Source organism: Chrysemys picta, chromosome 10 (genome assembly GCF_011386835.1).
Source record: "Chrysemys picta bellii isolate R12L10 chromosome 10, ASM1138683v2, whole genome shotgun sequence".
NCBI lineage: Eukaryota > Metazoa > Chordata > Testudines > Emydidae > Chrysemys > Chrysemys picta.
In genome coordinates, this window is record NC_088800.1 from 51,016,153 (window position 1) to 51,029,165 (window position 13,013).

Sequence of the window (13,013 nt, forward strand, 5' to 3'; positions counted from 1 at the left end):
TCTCTACCTCACTGTCTCTAGGAGCATGGCAACCCCCTTCCAGTCCTCACATTCATTCCCTTCATTCCTATGCCCCCATCAATTCCAGCTTCAGCAGTGTTGAGTTTCACTGCAGGGTCACCCGAGCCCCTCATTACAACCCCGAGGCCAGTAATGAGGCAGGGAGATGACTGTATCAATGTCCATATCGGGTGTCTCTCAGAAAGAAAAGCAGCAAACCTATTAAACTTTAAACAGAAAACTTCCACTAACTGCCTCATGTCCTGGCTGGTGCTGCTCCTGTGTCCTCTTTTAATCACTCTCAGAGGACTGACTCCTAGGCAAAGTGCTATACTCTGCCCCCTGCCCCCCATGATGCAGATGGGTGCAGACCAGCTGCCACACATGCCAAATCAGAAGCGAAGGTAATGCAAGTGGTTTGGGGTTTGGTTTACTTGGGGGAGGGGGATAGGTTGCTTTCTCTCTGTTAGACTTAGTCTTCAAATGACAACAGCAGACCCCAGCTTTCCTTCCCACCCCCAAACCCCCTTTTAGATGGAGTTAATTTATTGCTTATGGAAGTGAGTAAATAGCAACATTGAAACTGGAATAGCAGAGACAGGTCACGTGCAAGCTCCATGCATGCAACCAGCCAATGCAGCTTCATCTTCACCTGGCAATCCCAGTTCCCAGCTCTGCCAGTGCACCATGCAGCAGCATGCCCAACATTATGACAGTCCCAGACATGCACCTAGATCTGTCAAGGTGCCTCTAGCCTAGCCTGCAGCACTGCCTCCTTTTCCAGGGATCTGGCTTCCTATACAGCTCTGCCAGCACTTTTCACTCCTAACCCCATCCTCCTGCTCTTCCAGTCCCTCCCACCCTCAGCCGCATCCTCTGCTATTTCAGTGCTAGGACCACACATAGCTCTGCTAACACACCCATGGGTGTTTCTATTTTCCTGGTACCTCTTCATCCTGTCCGTTCTGACCTGCTGCCACTGCTGTTATTCCAGGCCTGGATCCTTTTTTAAGCAGAGACTACCACAAGGCCAATCTGCATGTTGAGGATTAAAGACTGGTATAAGACCACAAACCCATTTTTATTTGAGGCCTAAAAAATAAAAACAAGATTTGAATGGAAGCTTCCAGAGCTGAAGAGATAGCATGTTACCACACTGCATTACCCAGCCTAAGCAGGTGCGGTCTCTGATGACAGCTTTTCTTTTAACATTAGCGATTTAAAAACCTGACAAACGAGACAAATCGGTTTTGTGGTGTGATTTTGCCAAACTCCAGACGATGCTACTGCCATCTGTTTGACCAAGCTGGGGAGCCAAACTATTTTTTAACATGTTTTGAATAAAAATAACCATCCAGCATGTCACTGTTTTTGAGAATGTGTGCACATATGCAGGTAACCTTCAATATAGACTATGGGAATTGGGGGGGGGGGGGGGAGAGCAACCCCTCCCATCAAGTACTCACAAACTGCCTCCTGAGCTTGGTTTTGACGCGATCAGCCTTCGTCTCTGACGGGTGGAGAGAGTAACTGAGGGAGCTCAGGTGGTTGTCCATAGACAGGCTTTTCCTCATGTAGAAGGAGTGCGTCTGGAAGTGCCTGAATGGGGCCTCGTCCATGGCAGTGCAGAGCTGGGTCTGGGGAGCGGTATCCCCGGGAGGCTCCACACAATCGTCTTCCAGCTGCCAGGCCTCCCCTGTAGGGAGACAGAAATCCAGCATTAGAAGGGGGCAGGAAGCTGGAAGGCATGGCGCTAGGCTCCCACATCACAGCTAATTCTCTCCCTTCCAGCAAGATTTGAGGGCAAGGGCAGAGCATAGATGGGGCACTCATTGGGTTAGGATGGCACCTCAGGACCACAGTTGATCCAGTGGGAAGCTTTAAGAGTAAGACAAAGTTAGTAATCATTCTAAATACACCCAACCTTATGGACTCTGGGTGAAATCCAGCCCAGTAGGGAGGAGCCCATGACTGGCCTATGCTTTCTGCTTATGTCCCACTCAGGGTAAGGGGCGGATGGGCCTTGCCTTGGCTCTCCGCACAGGGTGAATCTCTTGATATGTCATTTGTTGCTGCACGTCAGGCAACCAGCTCCCCATAAGTCAGAAGGGTTCCATGTACGGTGCTTTGGAGGATGCTGCTTGCTCTCAGCCCTCAAGGAACCAGAACAAAAAAAAAAAGCCGCTGCCAAATCAGAGATGGAAAAAACAGGCATTCTCTAACCCAGCCCCAGGCAGTGAAGGACTGTTCCCTGCAGCATGGTTACTAGGGCTTTGTGTACTGTATTCCCTAACAAAAGGAGCGGAGGTATGGTCTTGTACTTAAAGCACTAGACTGGGACTTGGGAGACCTGGCTCTGACTGTGACACTTTGGGCAAGTCAGTTAGCCTCTGTATGCCTCAGATAATACCGTACGAGAGAGACAAGGTGGGTGACATAAAAGCTTCTACTGGACCAACTTCTGTTGGCGAGAGAGAGAAGTTTTTGAGCCAAGATACTCCGACCGTCACAGCAAAACGCAAGGTGGAACAGATTGTTTAGCATAAGTAGTTAGCACATGTTGTAAGGGACCATTCAAGGTCTGTTAACACCTCTGCAGTCCATAGCCCAAAAAGAGCGGGTTAGCGGGTTACAGATTGTTGTAATAAGCCAGAAATCCAATGTCCCTTTCAGTCCATGATTTTTAGTGTCTAGCACAGTCATGAATTTAACTCTTAAAATTAAACCATCTGTTCCATCTTGCATTTTGCTGTGATGCTGGGAGCACATTTCCCAGACCTGAAGAAGAGCTCGGTGTGGCTGGAACGCTTGAGAAAGATGAGACATGGTGAAAAAGATTGAGCCTGCCACAGAGGAAAACAAATTTGGAAAACAAAAAAAGAGTAGATACTTTTAATAGGCTTGTCTATTTCAGTGCAAAAAAAAAAAAAAAAAAAAAGTAACGAAACGCTGTTAAATGCCTTTATAATATCACCATTCTGTTATGCTGTAAGCAGCTTGGCTATCACATGTATTTTCTTGCCAAATTTGTCTTTTTACATTTGGCAAAGAGTGATTTTTTTCTCTGCTTCCCATCCCCCCTGTTTTCCCCAACCCAAACCATAATCATTTACTTCTTAATAATAATTAAAAAATAAAACTTGCTCAATTCCAATAAAAATAAAGTTGCCAATTATTAAGCATTAAATATAAAACAGAATTCTTCTCCATCAGAAATTCTCTCCTCCTGTTAGTCATCCCTACTGCAAAGATCATTCGTATTTCCCCTTTTGGAGACTCCAAAGCCTTAGACCAACAGTGCTCTTGACCTTATAAAGGCCAGGAATAAGGGCAAATCGCTTACAATTCTACCAGAAGATGAGACCCTGAGGTGAAAACCAGCCACAAAACAGCAACAAAGCGGACTGTTGTTTACATAGGTTTCTCTCCACTTGGCCTTTGCTGCAGGCCCTATGTAAGGGACAGCAGGCAGCTGAATGTCTCAGAGCAGCCTTGGGATAGAGTTTTATATGAAGCTAGCAGCATGAGAGAGAGGATATACTGTCTAAAATCCATTGCTGCCCAAACTGTGTCGAGTTATTCTGGTGTCTATTGTAACAAGCAAGCCTGTTCCCTAAGCCCCTAGACTTGTTTAAAGCAGAAAGACAGCACATACTGCCACTGAATTAGAGCACACAATCAGAAACTCAACTTGAAGAAGGGATGTTTTGGGGAGAGGGGAGGTTAAAATATTAACTATGAAACAAGCTGAAGAGCAATACATTCCATTTTTACCCCCATTTTAAATTTAATAAGCTACTGCTGCTCCTCTCCAAATGTCAGCTCATACAAAACAGGAACTTCTGTTTGAAAGCTGTGATTATTCAATGCATAAACACATCAATCTAAGCCCAGATTCAGACTGCCACTGTATAATCTTGTTCTGGGAGAGAAGCGGGAAATGGCATGATAAAACAACCAAGCTGAGGATGCACAAAAGCAAAGCCTCCTTTTTTAAGGCAGACCCCAACAATTTCAATTTACCACCCGAGCCATGCACAGAGAGGAAAGCTAGCCTGGGTGTCCTTACACGGCTACCTGTCCTTTTCAAACACATATGGGGAGGCCAGGTGAGTGGTATGACAAGTGACACACTGCTGTCAGGCACACTCTGCACTCCTCTCCACACCTCCGCTAATGAATCACTCATCACCTGCAGCTCCCTTGAAGCCAAGTTCTGTGCCCCTAAAGTAAGCTTGCAGCACACTCTGCTATTCAGTTCCTTTGCTCCCAATGCAGCTCTGCCCTGACTGCTGGTGACTGCTGCTTCAGAGTACTCCAATTTAAAGTGATTGAATCTGGTTACCTACAATCTCAGTTAATTTCAGGGAATCTAACTGTGCTGTAAAGACAAAATGGGAGGATTGCAAAAAATGGGGAACCAAGGTCCACTGAAATGTATCCATTTTGGAGAAACTCCTCTGCTCTCATGTTCCAAAGAGCAGGGAAACGGGATTAAATGGCATGGACTTACTGAGCCTGATTCTGGGTTCATTTACACTAGTTTTACATAGGTTTTTCTCCACTTGGCCTTTGCTACATGCCCGGTGTAAGGGACAGCAGCCAGCTGCATATCCTAGAGCAGCCTTGGGATGGATTTGTGACTTCCCTCCCTGTTCCCCTCATTCTCCTGGGAGAAGTGATCTGTGCCACCTTTTTATTTGAGTAAAGATTATTTCCCACCTAGCCAAGGTTCCACCACTCAAAGGCACGTACACCAGGCATACAGCCCCTCCTCCCCCCTCTCCTCCAGCCAAGATGTGGACACACAGGGATTGGGTGGGGAAGGTCTTACTCTGCTGTCCCCACTGAGCTCAATCATGTTGCTCCACTAGTGTAAATCATACCCCCTACAGAGTGGAGGGCAGGAGGGGTTGGTGGCCCCAAGTATGATTCCATCTGAGACTCTAGGTACACGCTAGAGCAGCTAGCCTCTCCCGCTACTCGCCCCACCGCAGCTGCACTGTTATTTGTAGCTTGTACAACTACTGAGCTGGAAACAATACCTCCAGCTCCAGTGTAGACAGACCCTGAGGTACCAAAGTACATGGACAGGTTCTCAATAGAGCTCAGCACAATGTGAGCCCAGCGTGGAATGGGAGGAGGCAGGGGAAGAGCTAACAAATGGCTACAGCCCCCTCCCAATGTAAGGCAGGGGGAGCTTCAGAGCTTGGAAGCATAAATCCCTCCTGATGTGGGACAGAGGGAGTTGGGGAGGTTAGACATAAAACATGGAGACAGCCACCTCTGGTGCAGAACAGAGCTGACAGGGTTTAGGGACAGCCCCCTCCCATGGCAGAACCAAGGAAAGACAAGACCAAAATCAATTTCCCTCCAAATACACAGAGGCAACAAGTAAGGACAAGGAAGCCATGGTAGGCCCAAGAGAAAGGAGACTCATTCCCCAGAGACAGGCTGCTGGTAGTGTGAAATCTCGCAGAGTGCTACAGAATGTGATGCCAGGGGTATAATCATTTGGACTAAGCTGGAATTATCATGACCCCCTGTTCTAACAGCAACTGTTTGCCCAAGTCTGCATCCTGCTATATTCCAGTCCTCATGGCCATGAGGAATTTCCCAGCTAGTCCAATAGCCGGGGAGAGAGCACAGCTCCATCAAGGGTTCCACGGATAGACAGGAGGAGTGCACCCAGTGCTTGTCACGGCTCTCTCTCGCTCCCCTAGACAATGCCTCATTGGATGAAACTTTACAAATTAATGGAAAGGAAACTGAACAAAACTGGATCCCTACAAAGCCCAAAGCTGGCTCGGCAGGAAAGTCGACTGCCTCCCAGGCTACATTAAAACAGGAAGTTGCTTTTCAACAACAGGAAGGCTCGCTTGCCATTTCTCTGCATTGAGACAATTCTGCGTATCTGTCTGACCTGCAGTCTTGGTTTAACTTGTTCACTTTTTGGTGGAACCAGGTGCCCTACTACATTTTCCCTCCGTGAGGCCCTCTGCACGGCACCAACTGTCTCCAGCCAAGACTGTCTGAGACCTCCCTATGGAACCAGACATCACTCCCACAGAGGTCTCGGCATGTCCTGGGCATGTCCCCTCCTTCAGCCCAGGCACTCGCTCCAAAAGCTGAATGGAATCACTGGCAGTTTGACAGTGAAGGGCTGAGGAATACACTGGCTGGCCAAAGAAGGATGGAGCATCCTATTGGACTAGGAAGTGATTCTGTCCTGCCATCTCTCTGGGAGATTCTTCCCAGCCAATGTGAACTACAGGCTTCCTGACAAGCCAACCCACTAGACTGATTTTTTGCATGCTGCGAGACACTTCTGGTGCCTGCTTCAGCAAGCCAGTTATCTGGGGGAAGTCTTGGCTAGACAACTTCAAATTGATCGGGCTGATAACACAAGCAAGACAAAATGGTCTAAATCATTAAAGCTGGTGCTGTTAGGTGGAGAGTCAGAGCTCTTGGGCTCTATTCCCATTTCTGGTGATGACTAGGTGTGATCTTGGACAGGCCACTTAAATCTCTCGGTGTCAATTTCCCCATCTATAAAAAGATAATGATACTAGTGTACCTATAGGAGTGCTTTGCTGTGAGGTTCAGTTCAGCACATCAAAGTTTGCAGAGCACTCTGATATTAGTGGATAAAAGGAGCTCTAAGGCCTAATTTATTAACTGTTAACCTTGCCAAATTGCAATTCAAGTTAGCGTACCAAGAATCCAGTCACCACAAAGGGAAGTTACTCTTTTTTTTTCCTCTTTTTTTTTTTTTTTTTGCTCATCACTATTGTACCTCTCTGGGCACAATGGGTACCTAATTAGCCATTTCCCACTGGGTGCCACAAAGCCAAAAAAGCAATCTGACCAGAATACTACAGCTCTCAATACATTGACTAAAGGGTATCTCTCTGTTCTATTTTATATGAAGTATGAAAACTCATGCCATCACCAGAGGAACTGAGCACCTTCCAACAGTGCATAGAGTGACCTGACTAACCTCTCTCCTGCATGGTTCGTTCTCTCTTATCCCTTCCTCAGGGTGGCAATTCCATGTGCAGTGGAGTGTTTGTTTTGGTAGGGTTTGGTTTTAGGTTGTAGGGGTTTTTTTTAATGTCCATGCTGCTTTGTATTTATGTCAGTGAAGGCAGGTGGAAGAAGTGTGCCTGGCAGTTTGAGAAGGTGGTGGTGAGGTTTGTGATGGTCGTTCATGCCTGAGTTTGTTCCACGGCCTCGGACTGGCTCCCAAGAAAGCTCCAGAAGCTTTATTTTGTGGTAAAAAGTTCCACTGGACCTAAGGTGAAGCTGTTGGCCACGGTCCTCACTCTGGAGTTTTAGAGGATCTTTTACATATCCTGGGGCCAGGCCATTGAGGTCTTTGAAGATAAAATCTCTCTTGTGCACAAATGACTCCTGCTAGATGCTTCACTTGCTTCACTGCCCAACAAAGACTGTATATCAAGGTAAACCACAAGAAGTCTGTGCATGTGAACGAATGCCAGTTGACTACTAATGAAATCCTGAGGACTAGCAGAGCATAGCCAACTACTCTCAATTCCAGTCTGTTTATAAGCTACTTGATTTTACACTTGGGGGCACTGACTTCATGAGGATCACTTCTCCATCATGAACCCAGGTCTTCCTATAGGCACCACCATCCCAGGTAGAACTTACAGATTTGAGGGCCTGAGAGGAAGACTCAGGTGCTCATGACAGAAGTCAGTATGGGAGGACAGCCTAAACATGGCGGAGGATGGCGTGGATTGCACCTCAGCAAGGTTGCAGATGACACTAAACTGGGAGGAGTGGTAGATACGCTGGAGGGTAGGGATAGGACACAGTGGGACCTAGACAAATTAGAGGATCGGGCCAAAAGAAATCTGATGAGGTTCAACAAGGACAAGTGCAGAGTCCTGCATTTAGGACAGAACAATCCCATGCACGGCAACAGACTAGGGACAGAATGGCTAGGCAGCAGTTCTGCAGAAAAGGACCTAGGGGTTACAGTGAACGAGAAGCTGGATATGAGTCAACAGTGTGCCCTTGTTGCCAAGAAGGCTAACTGCATTTTGGGCTGCATAAGTAGGAGCATTGCCAGCAGATCGAGGGATGTGACTGTTCCCCTCTATTCGGCACTGGTGAGGCCTCATCTGGAGTATTGTGTCCAGTTTTGGGCCCCACACTACAAGAAGGATGTGGAAAAATTGGAAAGAGTCCAGCAGAGGGCAACAAAAATGATTAGGGGGTTGGAGCACATGACTTATGAGGAGAGGCTGAGGGAACTCGGATTATTTAGTCTGCAGAAGAGAAGAATGAGGGGGGATTAGATAGCTGCTTTCAACTACCTGAAAGGGGGTTCCAAAGAGGACAGATCTAGACTGTTCTCAGTGGTGGCAGATGACAGAACAAGGAGCAATGGTCTCAAGTTGCAGTGGGGGAGGTTTAGGTTGGATATTAGGAAAAACTTTTTCACTAGGAGGGTGGTGAAGCACTGGAATGGGTGGAATCTCCTTCCTTAGAAGTTTTTAAGGTCAGGCTTGACAAAGCCCTGGCTGGGATGATTTAGTTGGGGATTGGTCCTCGTTTGAGCAGGGGGTTGGACTAGATGACCTCCTAAGGTCCCTTCCAACCCTGATAGTCTATGATTCTATGGACATTGATATCATGAGCCTTTGAGCCCCAGTTTCTGTATACTCAGGAGAACCAGTCCAAGGTAATGGTGCCATTTATGAGCTTCTGTTTGCACACAACTATCTAGGGAATTAGCAATGCCAGCAAGAGACACACAGAGTTCAGAGCATAAAAACTGAACCAGGGCTTGAAGAAAGATTCCATTGTCAGTTTACAGAGGTCTGGCAGTGGGGATTATATATTTTAGAAATGTAAGCATGCTGGGGGAGGGAACAGTTTTCTCTGGGTTGCATTTAGTGCTGGACTGGCAACACTGGAAAAGTGAAGGCCCTGTCTACAATGAAGTTTTTATCAAATTCTCCCATCATGTAGTTGCCCCTGTGCAACTCCACCATCATTAGCAATGGTGGGAGCACTAATATACACTAACTATCACTAAGCCTGCAGGGTCTGAGCAGGGTTAGACAACACAGTGGCCACTGCATATTAGGACCCCCACTGCTACTAGCAGGTGGAGCTGCAGCAGGATTAGCTCAACGGTGGGAGAATATGACAAAATTCTCAGGATAGACAAAGGCCAAGGTGCATTCCAAACCTGGCAGACGTTCGCAACGGCAAATTCTGTAGTACCGCCTCAACCTAGGAGATGGGAGAGGCTTGTTTCTCTGCCAAGGCTGCTGACGAAGCTGCTAATTAGTTCCAGCCACAGTGATGTTTGTTATGCTGTAGACATTTAGTCCACTACGAATGGGACTGACACCCCAATTCATTTCGCAAGGCCAAAGACTCATCAGATGGTGGTGACATTTGCTTTGGTCCCTTCTGACCCAGGCTGTAGCTGATGCAGTGACCCAGAGGCAAAAGGCTCTGTATGCTCCATTACCAAGTCACTGAGCCTCTCATTTGGTTTTCAGATTTTTCAGGGCATTTCTACCACCAACATGATAGGGGGAGGGGAAGTTGTCTGAATAGGTTGAAAGGAATGCTAAGGAATGGACAAAGCAACAAGGGTGATTATGATTTTTAGTGTGATAAATCCCATGGTGGCTGGTTTCTTAAAGAGGCTTATTTGGAGGGGGTTTGGGAAGAATGTTTGTTAGGATTTTAAAAATCTCCTCAAGACAGAAACATGCAAACACAAGAAATGCAGATCCACCAACATTTACTGAAACTCACCAGCAGAGGGCACTGTGCACCCTTTCTGACAGTCTGAGGCAGAGTGGTTCTTGTACTGCTTCTGCTCTGGCATCTCCTCCCTATACAATTTTGAATCCAAAAGAGGAACCCTGCTGAGGACAGGGGACTGAGGAATGCTGGGAAGGGTCCTTGACTTTCCCAGGAGAGGCCTCTGCAGTTTTCTATCCAGCGATCTAAAAAACAAACAAACAAACTAGGAAACAAAGTTCATGTGTACGGACATTTCATCACAAGACAGTCGGATACTCCACTGCAACCCATTAATGCCACTGGAGCTGACAATCACCAGGTGTGTTTGTTCTGTCCCATTCAGCTCCGCAACCCAAAGATGTCACTGATATCTTAGCCAAGTATCTTCCCCTTCCTCTCCCTATCAGTGAGTTTTAATTAAAGGCTGTAATTTGGGATGTAAATCACAATTAACGTTAAGGAAAATAGTGGTTATAAATTCTAGCGCATATCACCAGCCCCACCCCCATACTCACCCCTAATTGTAAATCCAATTTACAAGATAAATTGGTTATAAATTCTAGCGCATACCACCAGCCCCACCCCCACACTCACCCCTAATTGTAAATCCAATTTACAAGATAATCAAAACTAACCAAATACATAAACACAGGGTTTGGGATTAGAGATGTGTGAACTGGTTTTGGGCAAAGGACTCACCCTAAACCAGCTTCTGAAAGAGATCCAAACAATTTTTGGAGGCTGAAAAAATTGGGGAGGAGAGATGGGAACGCATGGTTTGTTTTAACCATCTCCCCCCAAATCTCTACATTTCCTTGTTTCGTCCAATAGCTAACATCTCACAGGACAGTGTTCTTGCAGTGTTCTTAGCCCAATCAATACCGAGACACCTCAGAAATCTCACCGAAAGATGCTAGACCCAACCCTTCCCCCCACCCCAAAAAAAAACATACACGTTTGGATGGATTTCAGATGAGCATCCACATTAGTACATTCTTACTCAGACAAAAGCTGCAGACCTGCAGAGGTTTGCCCATCCCCACAATATACAATTTTTTTTTCCTTTTTGCAAATGCGACTGCAGTCCCTGATTTGTGCTGGCATTAGATGTAATTTATGGGCAAACACCACCACCATGGCCAGAGGAGAGCTGCAAAATGCTACATTAAATTCTGCAGGATATTAATTTATCAGGCTCTGGGAGCAGAGTACCAGGCATAGGTAGCACTGAGCCTGGTCTGAAGTCAAGAGAAATCTTTTCATTGACTTCTGTGGGCTTTGAATCAGTCACTAGTGTGTACAAGTCTTTTCCTGGAGAGGCTAGAGTGCAAATGTGGCTTAGGAGAGAAGTGAAATTAATTCAATCTGCATGTAGTTCACAGTGCGTGTTTGTCTGTTTTACAAAACTACCACTGGCGACTTTGCAGTGGAGATACCACTATATGCAGAGCACAACTGAGGTGCACAGACAGAGCAGTAGTTTGTACAGCAGCAGCCTGCCCGTTCTAAACAGCATCCTTGACACTTTGCTCACCTTCACACTGAAATTTAACACTTTCAAAAAGTCAGAAGTTTAATTCTATGTTTTCTTTTGTGAAACACCTCTCTCTGTAACACACTTTGCCGGTACAAAAGGGTTGCAGATTACTATACTGCTTTGCTAAATGAAGAGGTTCTGTCCTGGTATTTTAGATTTTAAAACATTCAATAGTTTTGCATTTACATCTCAGTGCTTTTAAATGCACCAGTTTGTGGCTTGGGATTCAACCAGGCAGAGATGTTAGTGTTTGAGATGCTCACAGCTAGGTGTGCCCATAACACCACCAGGAGATGAATCGCACTTTGGGTGGAGAAGGGAGAATTCCCACCCTGGAGGAGCAATTTTTCATGTGCGCAGTTGAGGGCAATGAGTTATACAGAAGGAAATGAAGAACAAAGGTTATATTCAGCAACCAGGGACTTATTTTTGTTTTAAATCTGGACAACAAAATTAAATTCCAAGGAATACCCTGCTTTGTGGACTCACCATCCCCCACACAGTTCTGCCAGCCTTACTAAGAACTGTCAATTAACACTGCTTAGTACTAAGAAATCACAGCTAAGCAAGACAGGCTAGGATGCTGAGGGTTATCAGCCATGCCACATCCCATTAGCGCAGACCCCTGATGAGGGTGCAAAGTGCAAATAGAGAAGCCAGAGTAAACTCTATTACAGCCTACAAATAGCTGCTGTTTGGCTTTTTGGTTGAAGGAAGTGTGTACAATCAAGGTTTGACAAGGGTGGAAAAATCCTTCTGCCTGCAGGTGGGGAATTAGCCAGGAGCCCACTGACAACAGCATCAATTCCAGCCACTGAAAAACTGAACGAGCGTAAGATGCAGCACATGGGGAGCCATTGCAGGACTAAAGGAACGGACCACAAGCTACAAAGGGGAGTGGAAGTAGCTTATGAGCCCTCTAGCACAATATGGTGAGAACCCTACCGAGCGGAGAAAAGGGAGGACAGCTGAGCCACCACCCCCACAGCAACAATTCCATTTCATTCTCCCAGGCCAGTGTTTCTCCAACCTCTCCCCCCGTCCCCCCCTCCAGCCAAATTCCATGGCCCTTCTGTTTAGGATGGGGGAGTATAGAACCGTAACTACGAGCATGTAGACAAAAAGCTCTCTGGAATCCCAGTTACAGGGCTGTCATGGGCGCTACATAACACGCAATGGTCCTGTCACAGCATTCAACCAAGACAATCTCCTGAATCCCATCCTGTCACCCTTCAAGAGCTAAACAATGATCCTACCCTGAAAAACAACTATCTAACAAAGGCCACCAGATCTGCTCCCTGTATGTACTCAGGGTCGGAGCAAAACACAAGTCATACCTCAGGCTAATGCTATCGTGAACACAAGAAGACAAAGAACACAAAAGAAACAAACTCTGCCCACAGAGGACAATTAGTTACACCTGTGCCCTGCACTGAATCCAGCAAGGGCAGAATGTATCACCAGTAATGCACACGAGCAGCGAAGGATGCAGCTGGAGCCCCAGATTCCAAGGTGAGTTTGCAGGATTTAGGGTGTGCCTACACTGCAATCGAGAGGTGTGACTGCAGTGCATTGCTACAGTGTACTCCTACCTAGATCAATGCTAGCTCGGTATGTCTATATGTGCTACAATCACACCTCATGGCTGCTGTGTAGACATACACTGCATTTTAGGCAA

At 46.5% G+C, this 13,013-nt stretch overlaps 1 protein-coding gene across 20 annotated transcripts in view; it reads right to left on the reverse strand.

Annotated features, from left to right (window-relative positions):
• LOC101934605 (ankyrin repeat and fibronectin type-III domain-containing protein 1-like) overlaps positions 1 to 13,013 on the reverse strand; it is a 615,848-nt gene that overhangs the window by 387,623 nt on the left and 215,212 nt on the right. For all 20 annotated transcript variants that reach the window (XM_065558676.1, XM_065558669.1, XM_065558681.1 and 17 more), the window contains 2 exons: positions 9,808 to 10,001; positions 1,467 to 1,696 (listed from right to left, as the gene is read on the reverse strand). In XM_065558676.1, the coding sequence (XP_065414748.1) occupies positions 1,467 to 1,696; positions 9,808 to 10,001 (424 nt within the window). The remainder of the gene's footprint in view (positions 1 to 1,466; positions 1,697 to 9,807; positions 10,002 to 13,013) is intronic.